The sequence below is a fragment of the Amphiprion ocellaris genome, chromosome 10, assembly GCF_022539595.1.
Source record: "Amphiprion ocellaris isolate individual 3 ecotype Okinawa chromosome 10, ASM2253959v1, whole genome shotgun sequence".
NCBI classification, from domain to species: domain Eukaryota; kingdom Metazoa; phylum Chordata; class Actinopteri; family Pomacentridae; genus Amphiprion; species Amphiprion ocellaris.
Window position 1 is genome coordinate 36,538,372 of NC_072775.1, and position 19,147 is coordinate 36,557,518.

The window sequence follows — 19,147 nt, forward strand, 5'->3', positions numbered from 1 at the left end:
CTAACTGCTAACACCACTACTACTTCTTCTTCGTCGTCGCTAATTCTTCTTCTGCTGAATTCCCGGTGCGCAGCTCGGCGCGTCGCCGCCCCCCACAGGACAGGAATGGAACTACAGCTAACGGAAATTATTACTGTCGATGGATAGATAGGTAGGCAGGTAGATAGAAGTGTTCAGTAGCTGACTTATAACAGAAACAGCAAACAGGTCAGTGACATTAAAGGTTAGTATAAACTCTGAAAAACTTGTTGTAAAATACTACAACAAACACGTCTAATTTTAGATTCTATAGAAATATTAAATGTATTAAAGGTCAATAAACAGTATTTACACATTTCGAGGCGCCTTGAAGTGATAATATTATTTACATTTATTATCAGACTTTATAGAACAATCATTAAACATGTGATTAGATGTCCCCAATCATACAATTTATTATAATTAAGGTTTGTTAACCATTATGTTAATTATTAGACTTTACAGAAAACTAAATGAAGATGATATTAACAGAACAAACTGAGCTGAATTATTATTATTATTATTATTATTATTATTATTATTATTATTAATAAGAAGAATGTGAATCAGCTGACTTATTAATCATGCTTATTTATTTGCTAAAGTCACGTGTGACCTCATAATGAGGATTTCTGCTGTTATTGGGGTCGAAGTCACGTGACTGAGGGACGAGTTAACAGCTGTTCCACTAAAATTAACCCTTCACTTGATTGGCTGGAGAACACACACAACCATGTACGGTGTGTGTGTGTGTGTGTGTGTGTGTGTTTCATTGACAGCAGAAGAGCAGCAGCAGGTAACACACATTCAGTCAGTGAATCCTTTAAATCTGACTTCAACGTTTTACAGTTTTTACATCACAGCTTTAGAACATTTCATTCCATGTGAGCCGATAAATCTGGAAGTTCTCTGGAGAGACTGAAGCTGATCTAACCTCAGACTGAACATATGGAAACACTTCTGATAGCTAACAGTTTCCCTCTGCTCCCCGTCTTTATGCTAAGCTAACATTTTCCCTCTGCTCCCAGTCTTCATGCTAAGCTAACAGTTTCCCTCTGCTCCCAGTGTTCATGCTAAGCTAACAGTGTCCCTGTGCTCCCAGTCTTTATGCTAAGCTACCAGTTTTGTCCTGCTCCCAGTGTTCATTGTAAGCTAACAGTTTCCCTGTGCTCCCAGTCTTTATGCTAAGCTGGCAGTTTCCTGCTTTTCCCAGTGTTTATGCTAAGCTAAGAGTTTTTTCTTGCTCCTAGTCTTTATGCTATGCTAACAGTTTCCCTGTGCTCCTATTTTTTATGCTAAGCTAACAGTTTCCCTTTGCTCCCAGTCTTTATGCTAAGCTAACAATTTCCTGCTGCTCCCAGTGTTTATGCTAAGCTAACAGTTTTGTCCTGCTCCCAGTTTTTTTGCTAACAATTTCCCTCTGCTCCCAGTATTCGTGCTGAGCTAACAGTTTCCCTCTGCTCCCAGTGTTTATGCTAAGTTAGCAGTTTCCCTCTGCTCCCAGTCTTCATGCTAAGCTAACAGTTTCCCTCTGCTCCCATTCTTGATGCTAAGTTAACAGCTGCCTGCTGCTCCCAGTGTTCATTGTAAGCTAACAGTTTCCCTGTGCTCCCAGTCTTTATGCTAAGCTGGCAGTTTCCTGCTTCTCCCAGTCTTTATGCTAAGCTAACAGTTTCCCTGTGCTCCCATTTTTTTTATCCTAAGCTAACAGTTTCCCTGTGCTCCCAGTCTTTATGCTAAGCTAACAATTCCCTGCTGCTTCCAGTGTTTATGGTAAGCTAACAGTTTCCTTATGCTCCCAGTCTTTATGCTAAGCTAACAGTTTCCCTTTGCTCCCAGTCTTTATGCTAAACTAACAGTTTTGTCCTGCTCCCAGTCTTTATGCTGAGCTAACAGTGTCCCTGTGCTCCCAGTCTTCATGCTAAGCTAACAGTTTCCCTCTGCTCCCAGTGTTTATGCTAAGTTGACAGTTTCCTGCTGCTCCCAGTGTTCATTGTAAGCTAACAGTTTTCCTGTGCTCCCAGTCTTTATGCTAAGCTAGCAGTTTCCTGCTTCTCCCACTGTTTATGCTGAGAGTTTTTTCTTGCTCCCAGTCTTTATGCTAAGCTAACAGTTTTCCTGTGCTCCCAGTGTTCATGCTAAGCTAACAGTTTCCCTGTGCTCCCAGTCTTTATGCCAAGCTAACAGTTTCCTGCTGTTCCCGGTGTGTCCAGCAGATGGCGGTGTCCCAGATCACGCCCACCCTGTTCCTGGGCGGGGCCGACGCCCCCCTGAACGCGGCTCTGATGTCACAGAAAGGCATCACGCTGATCGTCAACGCCACGCTGAGCCATGCCTGTCCCGCCTACCCGGGGGTGGAATGTGTCCGGGTCCCGGTGTCTGACCTGCCCAGCGCCCGCCTCGGCGACCACTTCGACCGCGTTGCCGAGCGCATCCACGGGAACCGAGCCGGCAGCACGCTGGTGCACTGCGCCGCCGGCATGAGCCGCTCCCCGGCGCTGATCATGGCCTACCTGATGCGCTTCAGGGGCGTGACGCTGCGGCAGGCGCACCACTGGGTGCAGGACCGCCGGCCCGCCGTCCGCCTCAACGCCGGCTTCTGGGAGCAGCTGCTGCTGTACGAGAGGAGGCTGTATGGGAAGAACACCGTCAGGGTGGAGGAGGAGCCGCCCCACAAGCAGCCACCCAGGACGCCACGGAGCTCCATGGTCCAGAGCAGCCGGCTGACAGCGGTACCACGGTCCCCTCTAATGTCACAGTCCCCTCTGATGTCACGCTCTCAGCTGCTGACATCAGAAAACAGAAGACAATCCAAATCCAGCCACATCACAGTCTGAGGAACTGCTGCTGGTTCTGAGCAGAGACTCAGTTCTGGTTGTTTGTCTCAGTTTGTGGGTCCAAGTTTGATAAATGCCGACTAAAATCTGATGTTCCTTTTTGTGTTCTTAGAAAAGGTTCCGTTGAACAGCAGAGTTCTGCTCAGAATCAGAACCACAGACGAACCAGACCAACAGAACACTGAGGCAGGATTTAAATTCCATCCTGGATTTAAAAGATGAACCTCCTTATAGAACAGATCTCCAGGTGGTTCCTTATAGAACAGATCTCCAGGGAACCAGCTGGTCCAGTCAGTCTGTTTTTCTTGTAAATGTTCCACCTCCTGAGAACGTGGGTTTTGTGTGAATCTGAGAGGTCTGTTCTTGTTTCCTGTTCTAATGAGCGGCGCCCCCTACTGACCACACTCAGAGAACACACTCAGAGAACACTACATTATTATTATTATTATTATTATTTATTATTATTATTATTATTATTATTATTATTATTATTATTGTTGTTGTTGTTGTTGTTGTTGTTGTTATTATTATTATTATTATTATTATTATTATTATTATTATTATTATTATTATGGGATTATTATCTTTTTTCTAGAGGATAGAGGAGGGGGACAGGAAATGTGGGGAGAACAGTGAGGGACAGACCTGCAGTAAAAGGCTGTGGATCAGGCTAGAACCCAGTAGAACCAAAATAATACAATAATTAAAATAATGATTTTACTTTAAATGTTTTGTTGTTTTTTTCATTACAAATATCATTTAAAAGGTTACAGTCTAAAAATTAATAAACATGTTTGGTTCTGGGCTGCACAGTGGTGTAGTGGTTAGCACTTTCACCTTGCAGCTAGAAGATCCCTGGTTCACGTCACGGCTTTCCCGGGATCTTTCTGCATGGAGTTTGCATGTTCTCCCTGTGCATGCGTGGGTTTTCTCCGGGTACTCCGGCTTCCTCCCACAGTCCAAAAATATGCTGAGGTTAATTGATCATTCTAAATTGCCCGTAGGTGTGAATGTGAGAGTGATTGTTTGTCTCTGTATGTAGCCCTGTGACAGACTGGTGACCTGTCTAGGGTGTCCCCTGTCTTCACCTGAGTCAGCTGGGATAGACTCCAGCCCCCCCATGACCCTAGTGAGGATTAAGTGGTGTATAGATAATGGATGGATGGATGGATGGATGGATGGATGGATGTATGTATGTTTGGTTCTGTGATGTTTTATTTTCATGTCTGAGGATTAAACAGGAAGAGGCTCCACCTGGTGGAACAACCAGGAACTACAGCTGATCTACATTTACTGACATCATGGAGAGAACACAGGTTTACTGCAGTACATCCTACCCTCTAGTACTACATCCTACCATCTAGTACTACATTTACCCCCTAGTGCTACATCTATCCTCTAGTACTACATCCTACCCTCTAGTACTACATCCTACCCTCTAGTACTACACCCTACCATTTAGTAGTACATCCTACCATCTAGTGCTACATTTACCCTCTAATGCTGCATTTACCCTCTAATACTACATTTACCCTCTAGTACTGCATTTACCCTCTAATACTACATTTACCCTCTAGTACTGCATTTACCCTCTAATGCTGCATTTACCCTCAAGTACTACATTTACCCTCTAGTGCTACATCCTACCATCTAGTGCTACATTTACCCTCTAATGCTGCATTTACCCTCTATTGCTGCATTTACCCTCTAGAACTACATCCTACCATCTAGTGCTACATTTACCCTCTAATACTACATTTACCTTCTAATGCTACATCCTACCACCTAGTGCTACATTTACCCTCTAATACTACATTTGCCCTCTAATACTACATCCTACCATTTAGTGCTACATTTACCCTCTAATACTACATTTACCCTCTAATGCTACATGTATCCTCTAGTGCTACACAGGTTCTCCTGGGGTTCTGGTGATTGGACAGAACATCATGATTCTGGTTTCCAGGTGAGCTCAGATCAGTTTATCCTGAAGGTGATGGATCTACCTGAAGTGAAACACCTGTCCAGGTGAGTGAAACTGTCAGGTTTAAAGTTACTGCAGTTTTATTCACTGAAAGAACTTTATTACAAAGAACACAACAGAACCTGGAACCCAAAACATTTCTACAATGAAACTCATACAAAGGACAGCGCCAGGTGTCACCTGGTAGACAGGTGTCAGGGTAGACAGGTGTCACCAGGTGTCAGGGTGGACAGGTGTCGTGTGCTCCTGTGGCTAGGTGTAGCTGGTAGGTGTGGTCCTGGAACATCAGCAGGTTGTAGAAGTTCTCCCCGCCCCTCAGGACGCCGTGCTCACCGTCCCCCCATGACACCGGACTGTCCATAAACCCATGGACCGTCAGAGACACCCAGGACTCCAACAGAGGCTGCTCCAGGTAACGCCTGCAGGACAGGTGAGGACAGGTGAGTCAGGTGCAGTCCCTCCGTCACCCATGAGACACTGGTCCAGGTGAGGTACCTGAGCTCCTGGATGAGGCGCTGGACGTCTGGAGGCAGCAGCAGGCCGCAGACCGACACCCTCAGAGCGCCGCCCAGTGTTGTCTTCGGGTCGGGACACGCCAGCGAGGAGAGGAAGCTGCTGGACGAGTCCTCCCTGAAACCACAGAAGAAGAATCAGCAGGAGGACACCAGGTCACATGACACACCCATGACATCATCTCACCTGCTGACACCAGCATCCACAGCTCCCAGCCAGTCCAGGAGGCTGTGAGGGTCACATGACCGAGGGGCGGGGCAGGACAAGTGGGTCAAGTGGCAGCGGCTGACCTCAGGTGTGTGCTCCGACCAATCGTATCGCGACAGGAGGGGCTGCAGACAGGCCCTGCCCCCTGTGGACCAGAGAGACCATGGGTAAAACACAGCCAGGAGCTTACAGCAGACAGGTGAGACGATGTCACTCACCTGGATGATGCGACAGCAGGAAGTCCGTCTGCAAATGAAGGCGGGACTTCAGGCCTGTGACGAGCCTCAGGTAGCCCCGCCCACCAGGTGCCACGTTGTTGTCAGTCAGGTCGACAGAGACGACTGCAGGATTGATCAGACACATTGATCATATTGGCTGATTGATTATGATGCTGATTGGTCATGTGTTGTTTTAGCTTCGCCCCCTGAGGCTCAGGTAAAGGTGAGCTACAGTAGCATTTATCACATCAAACTGAAACCACTCTGACCTTTACCCTCCACAGTAATCAGATTACTTCTAACAGTACAGCCCCCACCCTGGTATCAGATTACCATCTACAGCAGACCTGGGCATCCTACGGCCCGCGGGCCACATCCGGCCCGCCGGATGACCCTGACTGGCCTGTATGAGGTCATTGGAAAATATTAAAAGTCAATGCAAATATATATGACTGATGTTGTAACTAAAGTAGTTAACTTCATCAGGGCAAGAGCACTAAACCACAGAGGGTTTGTTGTCTTTTTGGAGGAGAGAGAGTGAACATGGTGACCTTGGTTACCAGACAGCTGTCAGATGGATCAGTCTGGGCAAGATGCTGAAATGAGTTTGGGATCTGAGAGCAGAGATTCAAGAGTTTTGTGAGAAGAAAGGCAGGACATCACCGAGCTCTCAGATGCAGACCTTGCTTTTGCTGTTGATGTGACTGCACTAATGAATGAACTTAATACCAAGCTGCAAGGCAAGGGCCTCTTTGCGCATGAAATGTACAGCCTGGTGACCACTTTAATGAGAAAGCTGAAGTTTCTCTCAAGCCACTTGGAGAGCAACATTCTCACCCACATGCCCACGCTGAAGGAAGTCACACCATCAAAAATATCTACAACTCAATAGGCAGCAATCATAGTTTAAATGAAAAAACAAAGTCTTTCATTAAATAGTTGTGTTCCACATTTTCGTTGTATCATTGTAATGTTTCATTTACTGTTTTTATTGAGATATATATTGAGCGGAGCTGTAAGTGTACTGGTCCGGCCCTTAACAACCGTCAAAGTTTCTCATGTGGCCCCGTATGAAAATTAATTGCCCACCCCTGTTCTACAGGTTAGATTCAGGCTCCACAGCAGGAACTCAGTGGAACTAAGGTGAGGTTCTTTGGGTCCTCCTTTAGTCTTCCTCATGGAGGAAACCAGAGTCCACTCATTTCTGCTCACATCTTCTCACATTCTTCTGTTTTCTTCAGGTGCTCTTTGCTGGAGGAGTTGTGTTGCTCTACCTTCCTCTGGAGAACACCTCAAATATTCTGCTGGCTTCAGGACTCACACTGTCCAGGTCCTGGTTCCACTTGGTTCTAGTGGAGAAGCTCTGCTGTGACGTTGTTCTCTGGATGTTCTCCTGCTGGAATATTCCTCTTCTTCATCTGGTCAGCCAGGATTCTGGTTCCTCCTCAGACCTTCATGCTGCATCTAGAAATGTCTTCAACACCTTCTGACCTCATGAAGCCCAAGATCATCATACCGCCACCTCTGTGCTTCACTGTCAGGATTATGCATCCACTGTGGTAGTCCTGGTCAGGTTCTCACCAAACATCTGGACTCCATCTGAGCCCAACTCATTGATCTTCATCTGACCAAACAATGTTCTCCAACATCCATCAGGCTTATTCTCATGTTCTTCAGCAAACTTTGATCTGGAAGCTCTGATTAGTGGTACTATGACTCCTTCTAGACCTCCTGATTAGTGGTACTATGACCCCTTTTAGACCTACTGATTCCTGCTGACTCTGTGCTTCACTGGTTTTTAGTTGCTCACTGATCTTCCTGGATCTTTTTCCATCTTTGTCAAGTCTCTCAGTGAGATGTTTCTCTTCCTCTGTTCAGTTCTTTTCCATGTGGAGCCGTGATGCAGACATAGATAGACCCAGTCCATAGGTCCAGGACTGAGGAAGCTGGAGTTTCTACTTTGTAAACTTTGTTTCTGTTCATCAGAGGAAATATTCTGCTGTTCTTAAAGTAATCTGATTACTGAGCTTCAGATTCTGTGACATTGTGTGTGTGTAGACAGGAAGTGGGTTCATTCAGACCGAATCTGCTTCTGCTCCTGTGGTTGAATCTGGACGGCTTCCCTTCAAACCCCAACACCTCAAAGGAGTCCTTATCCAGAGACAGACACAGGCGACCTGAGGACAGACAGACAGACAGACAGGTGAGCTGAGGACAGACAGACAGGTGAACTGAGGACAGACAGACAGGTGAGCTGAATTACAAGGAGAAGATAAGTTTCTACCGTTTGGCATCAGAGCGACACAGTTATCTTCATCGATCCTGGTTTTGTACGACAGACCGTACACACCACCTGAAACACAGGACAGCCAGCACAGGTGTGTACAGGTGTGTCAGGTGTGTACAGGTGTGTTTAGATGAGGGGGTCAGGTGTTACCTGGGTACACGGCCTTCTGCAGGAAGTCTGAGTCCAGTAGTTCATATATGGGCAGCTTCCTGATCAGGTAGAAGCTGCTGAAACTGCTCAACACCGAATCCAGATGGGAGGGGGCAGAGCTACACTCAGGCAGCAAGACAGACACCTGTACAAGTGAGACAGGTCAGCTCAGTGAGTCTGTAGTAGTGGTAATGCTGTCCAGTCCATTTCTAGATGATCGGTGTTGTTGTTTTCATTAACCAATAACCAGCATCTGGACTGGACCCAACAGAACCTATTGACGGATAAAAGACAGAACCTGCAACTAACCAAACAACAACCTGACTGGTGAAGAGCATCAGTCATGGTTAGTAAGACCAAGGAGAACCAATCAGAAGAAATCAGAACCAATCAGAAGAAATCAGAATCAATCAGAGGTCCAGACATCTCAGAAGAACCAGCAATGTGAAGGATGAAAACATCTGAGTCACGGTAACAGTGTGCAGTCTGAAATATCTATCTGGAATATGAGCTACAAGGTCCAGTTCTGTGGTCCGGGTTCCCCCTAGAACCTCCGCAGAACCATCTGGTTCTTCATCTCCAGTAACCTTATTAATGATCGGAGTTCTACCTTCATACTGGGAATATTTCCAGAGTTCCACAGAGGTGGGTCCAGACTTATCACTTTTTAATGGACTTTTTCCATCATTTATGATCCTCAGAACTTCATCAGTCCAGCAGATAGAACCATGACATTTAGGAGGAGAAACACATCTGAGTTCTGGGAAAAACTGCACTCAAAATATCTAAAAAAAAAAAAAATCAAAAAACAACAACTGGAAAATCACTACAAAAATGGTCAAAATAACCCCAATAAGAGCCAAAACTACTCTGAAAAGTTCAAAGATGAGAGCAAAAAAACCAAAACAAAATTACCACAAAACAGGTGAAATTGTGACTCAAATTCGGCACAAAAAACTTGCAAAACTCACCGCAAACAGAGCCCAAATTACCCTGAAACGTTCAAATATGCCATCAAAAACATGGAAAACCACCACAAATATGGCAATATTTCCCATGAAAAAGACCATAAAAAAGATGAAATTATGACAAAAATTCAAATTTGGCACAAGAAACTTGAAAAATTTGAATAAAAATGGCCAAAATCACCACAGAAAGACACAAAATCACCGCAAAAACACAACACGCCTCTGCTGGCAGAAGAAGCAGCTGCTCCCAGACTTTTATTTTGAAAGTTTTTGTCCAGCATGTGTAAACTGCTGTAAACCTGAGTTAGCTGATAGCTAGTTAACCCGTTAGTTAACCAGCTAATTAACCCACTAGTTAACCAGTAAACTGTCCTCAGTGAGCTGCTGGCTAACAGGTTAGCTAGTGAAGCTGCTAGCTAACAATAAGTTAGTGAAGCTGCTAGCTGCTGGCTAACAGGTCAGCTAGTGAAGCTGCTAACTGCTGGCTAACAGGCAGTTCCACAGACCGAAACTAGGCTAACAGCTAACATGCTAACGATACCTTGTAGCCGAAGTGCAGCTGCTGCACCTGCGCACTGAGCCGGTTCTTCTGGTCCAGCAGACTGGACCGATCACACAGCAGCAGGTTCCGGGGAGTCCGGTCCAGATCCGCCGACATTCCTCCGAAGTTCTCCGAACTTCACCGACTCTTACCGGACTTTGCCGGGCTGTAGAACCACGGAGCTCCGAGCTGCTAGCCGACCGGAGGCTAACGGACCGTGCTTCAGAATAAAAGCTCCTGAGTGGATAAACACACCTGTACCTGCGCGTGTCCGCCTCCGGGGGGCAGCACGAGCCGCTCCGCTCTCTGACCCGCCGCCGCCGCCGCCGCCGTAGTGACGCGCTGGAAGCCGGAAGTGAGGCGGACACGCTGCTGCTGCTGGTCCGGATCGGGTCGGGGTTCTGGTCTTTCTGTTCCTGAGGGTTCCCTGTGTCCGTGCGGTGTGACGTCATGTCTGCGTGTGTACCTGGACAGTTTGATGACGCAGAGGAGGACAGGTGAGTCTGAGACGGAGCCGACCAGGTGGTCAGGGTTGAAACCCAGAACCAGGATCTAGATCCAGAACCAGAACCTGGCCCTGGTTCTGTCGTGTTTAAATATGTTCTACGTTCTTCAGGTGCTCCTAGAATTACTAATTATAAAAATCTGAACACAAAAATGTCCAAAAACTGGATATTAATGAACAGAACCTTCAAACTGGACTCAGGTCTGATTAACGAGCTCCTGGATTCTAGGAAGGACAAAAAACTCCAATATTAACCTTTAAAAGTATCAATAACTTCAATACTAACCTTTAAAAGTATCAACAACTCCAATATTAACCTTTAAAAGTATCAATAACTTAAATATTAACATTTTTAAAGTATGAATGACTCCAATATTAACCTTTAAAAGTGTCAATAACTCCAATATTAACCTTTAAAAGTATCAATAACTTCAATATTAACCTTTAAAAGTATCAATAACTCCAATATTAACCTTTAAAAGTATCAATAACTTCAAAATTAACAGTTAAAAATATCAGTAACTTAAATATTAAAATTTAAAAGTATCAATAACTCCAATATTAACCTTTAAAAGTATTAATAACTCCAATATTAACCATTAAAAGTATCAATAACTTCAATATTAACATTTAAAAATATCAATAACTTCAATATTAACATTTAAAAGTATCAATAACGTAAATGTTAACATTTAAAAGTATCAATAACTCCAATATTAACATTTAAAAGTATCAATAACTTAAATATTAACCTTTAAAAGTATCAATAACTTCAATATTAACATTTAAAAATATCAATAACTTTAATATTAACCTTTAAAAGTGTCAATAACTTCAATATTAACGTTTAAAATTATGAATAACTCCAATATTAACCTTTAAAGACTCAGTTATTATTTGTGTTGAAAGGACTGAGCTGAAGCTGAAGGTTCATTCTGGATGTTTTCATGCTGAAAGTCTGTGTTTATTTTCATGTTTCTGATTATTTTTGTGAGTTTCCTTCAGATTCATGAACTTTAAACTGAAAAAAAAAACTGCAGCCGTGTTTCCTCTGACTCCACATGTTGTTCTGCGGCAGCCAATCAGAGGCGCCGGCTGTGCAGACTCACAGCCGTGATGTCACACTGCATAGCCGTGATGTCACGCTGCAGCAGGACGATGAAGACGATGTAGATGATGAAGACAATGAGGAGGAAGATGAAGACGAGTGGACGTGGAGTTCAACAGGAGATCTGACCAAAAGATACAACCGGAGCTGTCAGGTTTGATTGATCGATTATCACTGATTATTGATCGATTATCGCTGATTATTTATCGATTATCACTGATTATTGATCGATTATCGCTGATTATTGATTGATTGATTATCACTGATTATTGATCAATTATCGCTGATTATTGATCGATTATCACTGATTGTTGATAAGGCTGTCTCATGCTTTCAGTTTGATCTTTTATGTTGGAAACATGCTGAAGCTCCGGCCGACGTCACGTTGCCACGGTTACACCTAACAATGACCTTCAAATGAAATGAATACTGGTTGATTAATCTGATCATTTATTGATCAGTCTGTTTGTTGATTTATTGATTTTCTCTTCAGTCCAACAGACAGAATCCGTCCAATAAGAGGCTGCCGTCATCGACTCCATCTGACAAAGCTCTGAGGAAATACGAACACAAGATCAACCTGGGTAACAGCACACTGTAGCACACACACTGTGACACACACACTGTAGCACAAACACTGTAACACACACACGCACTGTAACACACACTGTAATACATGCTGCAACATACACACTGTAACACACACTGTAACATACACTGTAACACTGTAACACATACTGTAACACACACAGTAACACACACACACACACACACACACACACACACACACTGTAGCACACACTGTAGCACACACTGCAACACACACTGTAACACACACTAACACACACTGTAACACACACTGTAGCACAAACTGTAACACACACTGTAACACACACACTGTAACACATACCCACTGTAACACACCCACTGTAACACACACTGTAACACACACACTGTAACACACAAACTGTAACACACTGCAACACACACTGTAACACATACACTGTAACACGCATACTGTAACACACACCCATTGTAACACACACTACAACACACACTGTAACACGTGCTTTGGAAAGTTTGTCAATCTGAAGCTGAATTTTTTGTGGAGATGATCAATAATTATGTTAAATAGTTGATGATCAATAATTATGTTGAATGATTGATGATCAATAATTATGTTGAATGATTGATGATCAATAATTATGTTAAATGATTGATGATCAGTAATTATGTTGAATGATTGATGATCAATAATTATGTTAAATGATTGATGGTCAGTAATTATGTTGAATGATTGATGATCAATAATTATGTTAAATGACTGATGATCATAGTGATTGATCGCCTGATCGGCTTCTGTGTTTCAGATAAACTGAACTTTGCCGACTCGGTGATCAATAAAGTGACGACGATGCAGAAACAGAAAGACGCCGACACGTATGTCTGAACTCACCTGGTGCTGTGACATCACAGTCATGTGACAGTGTGACTAATGTTCTGATTGGCTGCTTTCCACAGGTACAGAGTGAAGGACAAATCAGATCGAGCCACAGTTGAACAGGTGAGGGTCGTGTAAAGAACGAAATGCTCGAACTGATCGATGAATCGGATCAATAATCAGCAGCTTTTTTCTTCTCGGCAGGTTTTGGATCCTCGAACAAGAATGATTCTCTTCAAGATGTTGAGTCGAGGAATCATCTGTGAGATCAACGGCTGCATCAGCACCGGGAAGGAGGTCACAACATCAATATGTTGATCTAATCTACTGATCAGTGCACCGCGCTCTGATTGGACCACCATGTTTGTGTCAGCAGTGACATCACTGCGGCCTGAATAATAACGTTCGGTCTGTCGAACACGACAACGGAAACTGAAATAATCCATACCTGATCGATCATCAGAAACACAAACGAGAACTGTATGCGATGTTTGTGTTTTTCAAAACAAATGAAAAATTAATCGAAACTAAAAACAACCAGAAAGTCCAAACTTTGTGAGTTCTGATGGATTAAGGTCACAGCTCAGAGCTCCGTAAAGGTGGGCCGCTGGAGAAACAGGATGAGGTTCAGTCACAAACAATAAAAAATACCTAGTTTATATAGTAGAGAAACAAATGATCTACAAGGTCATGTATGACACAAACTACATACAGCGAAAACATGCCAGATAATGCACACATAGTATGTTTAAAAATCACCAGCAAATGATGCCAACATAATAAAACATGTGAAATAAGATCGCTGAACATTATGCAGTAATAATGAGAAATAACACCTGGTCAACATTCTGCAGACCTCAGGTTCTCCTGGGGTCCGTTTCACGAAGCAGGTTCAACAAACTCTGAGTTTAACCCTGAACTCTGAGTTGATCTACTCTGAGATAGAAAACTCTGAGTTTTCGGTTTCACAACGGCTGATTTGAGTTGGTTTAATCAACTCGGAGTAGTTTCACCCGGAGTTAAGCGCGTGCACCACAACTCTGAAAAGCCAGTATCAATGGAGCGCCGATTCGACGAGTCACCATGGCAACGGGGAAGCGGAGGACTACACCGTTTGAATTGGAAATCTTAATGCGCTTATATAGCGAGTTTGAGCACGTTTTTAGAAAGAAGTGCAACACCTGCAGCTGCAAAAGAGAGGGAGACGGTGTGGGAGAACATTGCTGCCCGGGTCAATGCGTAAGTTTAAATCACAATAATATTACAGGAAAACTGTTTGAATGGTAGCCTATTAAGTTATTTCATTTAGGTGCAATCCTGTGGGGGAGAAGCGCATGTGGCAGCAGCTTAAGATGAAATATAAAAACATTTTTAAAACAGGTAAGAAGTTGGCATAATCTCATGGAGCTACCTCATTTTGATCATGTTTTACATTGTAAAGTAGCCTAAATATTAAGTATGCAGTGGTTTTATCCCACACATAGCCTAAATGTCTGCATCCATATCATGTTCTGTTAAATAATTAAGCCTATTTAAACTAACAAAGACTTCTACTCAGCCAACTCTATATATATATATATATACATACATACATACATACATACATACATACATACATACATACATACATACATACATACATATATATATATAGTTGGCTGAGTAGAAGTCTGTGTTAGTTAGGTTGTATGTAGATTATGGACTGTGACGTGAAACGGTACCGCTCAAAAAGATAATTGTCCGATAATGCGAGAACATCTATGCGCGGTCTGATAACGATCTCCTGATGAATATTTAATTCTCTGCGCAGTAATGCTGCTGCTTCATCTACTGGATCGTTAATAAAAGGACATGACATTTATAGACGGCAGAACTAGACTTCACCAAAACTCACCTGATGACTGAATGAATGAGGAAATCAAATAGTGTGTGACTGAAAGAAGGCGGAGACAGAGAGAAACTCGAGGTTTACTGAGAAAAACCTGGTCCAGACCAGGTTAGAGTCAGAGAGGCTGTTACTACGGTAACTGACCGAGAGTTTAAGTTACCCCTCTTTGTGAAACAGGCTAGAGTTACCCCTCTGTCTCTGGTTTGAGTTACCTCCCTTTGTGAAACGGAAAACTCTGAGTTTCCCTCATTTCAGGGTTAACAAACTCAGAGTTTTCACTAAACCTGCTTCGTGAAATGGACCCCTGGTCAACGTTCTGTTTCCCTCAGGTTCTCCAGCTGAATGTTCTGCAACTTGTTTTTCAGGCTAACGTTTATCATGCTAGCACGGCGGCCGGAGACAGCAGAGCCATCAAGATCTACAAGACGTCCATCTTGCTGTTCAAAGACCGAGACAAATACGTCAGTGGAGAGTTCAGGTAGGTCTGACACCACAGAAGAAGAGTTCAGGTCTGACATCACCATTCCTTCAGTAAAAAGTCTGGTTTCTGATGTTCTACAGGTTCCGTCATGGTTATTGTAAAGGAAACCCCAGGAAGATGGTGAGAACATGGGCTGAGAAAGAGATGAGGAACCTTATCAGGTCAGAACCTTTCTACTGTCTTAGAGAACCCAGTAGAACCTGATGTCACTGACAAATAGAACCAAGTAGAACCTGATGTCATTGACAAATAGAACACAGTAGAACCTGATGTCACTGACAAATAGAACCCAGTAGAAACCGCTCGATGGACAGATAGAACCCATTAAAACCTGATTTCATTGACAGATAGAACCCAGTAGAACCTGATGTCATTGACAGATAGAACATAGCACTTAATTTGAGCTGTACAAATAAATAAAACTTAACCTGATTGGTAGAACCTAGTGGAACCTGATCTGACAGACATTCAGTTTTAGAACAGTTTTAGAACCTGATATGATGTCTATATTAGATCAGGTTCTATGTAGAACCCAGTAGACACATAAAACTCAGTAGAATCGGGTCTGATTGTTAGAACCCAGTAGAAATGGATCTAACAGGCACACCTCTGTAGAACATGGAATAACGAACGGGTAGAACCCAGTAGAACCTGCAGGTTGTTGTGTTTCAGGCTGCAGATGGCAGGAATCCCCAGTCCAGAACCTCTGCTGCTCCGGAGTCATGTTCTGCTGATGAGCTTTATTGGAAAAGAAAACATGTAAGAACCCACTGATGCACCGGCATGGACTGTACTGATCGTTCTCTACGGTATTGATTGTTCTCTACTGTATTGATTGTTCTCTACTGATCGTTCTCTACTGTATTGATTGTTCTCTACTGTACTGATCGTTCTCTGCGGTATTGATTGTTCTCTACTGTATTGATTGTTCTCTACTGTACTGAGCGTTCTCTACTGCATTGATTGTTCTCTACTGTACTGATCATTCTCTACGGTATTGATTGTTCTCTACTATATTGATTGTTCTCTACTGTACTGATCGTTCTCTACGGTATTGATTTTTCTCTACTGTATTGATCGTTCTCTACTGTACTGATCGTTCTCTACTGTATTGATCGTTCTCTACTGTACTGATCGTTCTCTATGGTATTGATCATTCTCTACTGTACTGATCGTTCTCTACTGTATTGATTGTTCTCTATTGTATTGATTGTTCTCTACTCTATTGATCGTTCTCTACTGTACTGATCGTTCTCTACGGTATTGATCGTTCTCTCCTGTACTGATCTTTCTCTACTGTATTGATTGTTCTCTACTGATCGTTCTCTGCGGTATTGATCGTTCTCTACTGTACTGATCGTTCTCTACTGTATTGATTGTTCTCTACTGTACTGATCATTCTCTACGGTATTGATCGTTCTCTACTGTACTGATCGTTCTCTACTGTATTGATTGTTCTCTACTGTACTGATCGTTCTCTACAGTATTGATTGTTCTCTACTGTACTGATCGTTCTCTACAGTATTGATCATTCTCTACTGTACTGATCATTCTCTACGGTATTGATTGTTCTCTGATGTTTTGGTGGACCAGGCCGGCTCCTCTCCTGAAGAACGTGTCCTTATCGGAGTCGAAGGCTCGGGAGCTCTACCTGCAGGTTCTACAGAACATGAGGAAGCTGTTCCAGGATGCTCGCCTCGTCCACGCAGACCTCAGCGAATTCAATATGCTGTGAGACGATCCTTTTAGAATAAACCTCATAGATGTTCCACCGTGGTTCTCTAACAGTTCCTCACCTGTCAACAGGTATCACGACGGAGATGCCTACATCATCGACGTGTCGCAGTCGGTCGAACACGATCATCCTCATGCTTTGGAGTTCCTCAGGAAGGACTGCAGCAATGTGAACGGTGAGGAGAGCAGGTTCCTGATCTGAGGTTCCTGATCTGAGGTTCCTGATCTTAGGTTCAGAACCAACGATGGAATTCAAGTGGTTCTGAGATTGGGCCTCTCTGGTGTTCTGTTAGTGAGTGAAGAGCCGTTCTGGTGTTCTGTTAGTGAGTGAAGAACCGTTCTGGTGTTCTGTTAATGAGTGAAGAACGGTTCTCTCTGATGTTCTGTTTTTTCGCAGAGTTCTTTGGGAAACGTGGCGTCGCTGTGATGACGGTCAGAGAACTGTTTGATTTCATCACTGATCCGTCCATCACCTGCACAAACATCGACCAATACCTGGACAAGGTCTGTAACCGTGACAACGCAACTTTATTCATAAAGACAACGCAACTTTATTTATAAAGACAATGCAACATTATTTATAAAGACAACGCAACTTTATTTATAAAGACAATGCAACGTTATTTATAAAGACAACGCAACTTTATAAAGACAATGCAACTTTATTTATAAAGATTACTCAACACCCTTTTGTTTACAAAAGAGAAACAAATTTATTTATAAAAACAAGCAGCTTTACTGAGACTGTTAAAACTTTCTTCCTAAACATGAACTTTAAATCTAAATGTGTGTTTGTTCGTCCAGGCGATGGTGATCGCAGCAGACCGAACGTCAGAGCAGCGGACAGACCAGGACCGAGTGGACGAGGAGGTGACAGAGCATGCTCAGTTGGTTGCCGTGGTAACGTCCTCTCTAGCTGTCTGACCTTTCACCTGTCGCCCCCCCAGGTGTTTAAGAAGGCCTACATCCCCCGAACGCTGACCGAGGTCAGTCACTACGAGAGAGACGTGGACCTGATGAGGACCAAGGAGGAGGAGTCGGCCGTCAGCGGACACGACGACAACGTACGCATCACTGCCACACAGCCAATCAGACCGCAGCGGAACAGGGTGCAACTGACCATGATGTTCTGTGTTCCTCAGGTTCTCTATCAAACGCTGACTGGACTGAAGAAGGACCTGTCCGGAGTTCAGACGGTACAAACACCTATCTTAGCTTAGCCTAGATTAGCTTAGCTTAGCTTAGCCTAGCCTAGCTTAGCCTGGCCTAGCTTACCCCAGCCTAGCCTCTCCTAGCCTAGCCTGACGGTGACACGGTGTCCATGTGTCCTCAGGTTCCTGCGCTGTTGGAAGACGAGTGCTCTACCTCAGAGGACGAGGATGAGGAGGACGATGAAGAGGAGCAGCAGGAGCAGGATGAGGAGGCTGCGGTGGACAGAAAGGTGGAGATCAGAGGTAGAGGTGGAACGTTCCTGAAGAACCCCAACCCCTAACGCTGCTCTGTCTGTTTCAGGAGAGGAAGAAGATGGTGAAAGAAGCTCAGAGAGAGAAGAGGAGGAGTAAAGTACCGAAACATGTGAAGAAGAGGAAGGAGAAGGTGGCCAAGATGAAGAAAGGCAGATGACGTCCTGACAGCCAGCCAATCACACACAGGGACTGGGGGCGGGGCTAGAGGTGACCAATCATCACCTGGACACTGCTGCAGAAGCATCTTTAAATAAACCGTTATTTGTTTACATTCTTTAGCTAATCAGCAGCTTCTCTGACATCCACCTGTGGCTCCAGCAGCCAATCGCAGAGCTCCCTGAGAGCAGAATAAACGTGTTTGCATCCTGATGTATGTGATTGTTCTACATTAAAGCTGGTCGATGTGTTCCGTGTGGTTCTCTGGTTCTCTTTGTGCTTTAATATTTATTTCTGCTGCTGTGTGATCAGCCAATCAGAGCAGAGTTCTGAACCGGCCAATCAGAATGATCGTACTGATGTCTCCCAGACAAACAGAGAACCACGTTCCATTCAGATCCAATCTGAAGTCAAACAGCGTCTGTGGGTTCTACGTGACTCCATGAAAGAACAGACGGAGAACCGGCTGAATGAAGGTTTGTTCTTACCGCAGATTAGAATGTTGGAAACAGGAGGTCCTGAGATGTGAACTTGATGAAGGGTTCAAACTCTGGAGGTTCTAATGCAGAACTCCATCAACTGAATTCTGTGTTGGTTGATGAAGTTCATGTTTCCAGTTTAGAGCAGATAGAACAGTTCTGATGG

At 43.8% G+C, this 19,147-nt stretch overlaps 3 protein-coding genes across 6 annotated transcripts; 2 read left to right on the top strand and 1 right to left on the bottom strand.

The window, feature by feature from the left end:
• The first annotated feature begins 10 nt into the window (after positions 1-10).
• On the top strand, positions 11-3,582 carry si:ch1073-184j22.2 (dual specificity protein phosphatase 18). Of its 4 annotated transcripts, none has more exons than XM_035954519.2 (2): positions 11-151; positions 2,232-3,582. In XM_035954519.2, exon 2 carries the CDS (start codon positions 2,235-2,237, stop codon positions 2,853-2,855), a length of 621 nt encoding a protein of 206 aa, XP_035810412.1. In that variant the 5' UTR covers positions 11-151; positions 2,232-2,234; the 3' UTR covers positions 2,856-3,582. The 4 variants fall into 4 exon arrangements, with proteins under 4 accessions (XP_035810412.1, XP_035810415.1, XP_054870769.1 ...); XM_035954522.2 differs by having other exon boundaries at positions 13-151; positions 2,235-3,582; XM_055014794.1 differs by lacking the exon at positions 11-151 and adding an exon at positions 570-814.
• A 1,314-nt stretch (positions 3,583-4,896) lies between these two features.
• Positions 4,897-9,945, bottom strand: LOC111577600 (ribonuclease P/MRP 40 subunit). The gene is made up of 8 exons (XM_023283946.3): positions 9,724-9,945; positions 8,215-8,359; positions 8,062-8,130; positions 7,859-7,954; positions 5,778-5,900; positions 5,539-5,704; positions 5,335-5,469; positions 4,897-5,258 (listed from the first exon to the last, which is right to left on the bottom strand). The coding sequence occupies exons 1-8, from the start codon at positions 9,838-9,840 to the stop codon at positions 5,060-5,062; spliced, it is 1,050 nt and encodes a 349-aa protein (XP_023139714.2). The 5' UTR covers positions 9,841-9,945; the 3' UTR covers positions 4,897-5,059.
• Positions 9,946-10,044: 99 nt separating this feature from the next.
• Positions 10,045-18,755, top strand: LOC111577599 (RIO kinase 1 (yeast)). The gene is made up of 17 exons (XM_023283945.3): positions 10,045-10,220; positions 11,307-11,490; positions 11,830-11,920; positions 12,707-12,776; positions 12,858-12,900; positions 12,982-13,074; positions 15,031-15,143; positions 15,227-15,307; positions 15,819-15,905; positions 16,740-16,877; positions 16,953-17,056; positions 17,278-17,384; positions 17,685-17,750; positions 17,828-17,944; positions 18,023-18,076; positions 18,214-18,321; positions 18,393-18,755. The coding sequence occupies exons 1-17, from the start codon at positions 10,174-10,176 to the stop codon at positions 18,501-18,503; spliced, it is 1,614 nt and encodes a 537-aa protein (XP_023139713.2). The 5' UTR covers positions 10,045-10,173; the 3' UTR covers positions 18,504-18,755.
• The last annotated feature ends 392 nt before the right edge of the window (positions 18,756-19,147 follow it).

Bases quoted from the DNA above. Each gene is read 5' to 3' on its own strand.
- si:ch1073-184j22.2 (XM_055014794.1), top strand. From the start codon at position 752: ATGTACGGTGTGTGTGTGTGTGTGTGTGTGTGTGTTTCATTGACAGCA. The intron at 815-2,231 runs GTAACACACATT...CGGTGTGTCCAG, and splicing joins CAGCAGAAGAGCAGCAGCAG to CAGATGGCGGTGTCCCAGAT.
- LOC111577600 (XM_023283946.3), bottom strand. From the start codon at position 9,840: ATGTCGGCGGATCTGGACCGGACTCCCCGGAACCTGCTGCTGTGTGAT. The intron at 5,901-7,858 runs GTCTGAATGAAC...TCAATCCTGCAG, and splicing joins CAGGAGCAGAAGCAGATTCG to TCGTCTCTGTCGACCTGACT. The intron at 5,470-5,538 runs GTGAGATGATGT...CTGTGGTTTCAG, and splicing joins GTGGATGCTGGTGTCAGCAG to GGAGGACTCGTCCAGCAGCT.
- LOC111577599 (XM_023283945.3), top strand. From the start codon at position 10,174: ATGTCTGCGTGTGTACCTGGACAGTTTGATGACGCAGAGGAGGACAG. The intron at 11,921-12,706 runs GTAACAGCACAC...TCTGTGTTTCAG, and splicing joins CGAACACAAGATCAACCTGG to ATAAACTGAACTTTGCCGAC. The intron at 16,878-16,952 runs GTGAGACGATCC...ACCTGTCAACAG, and splicing joins CTCAGCGAATTCAATATGCT to GTATCACGACGGAGATGCCT.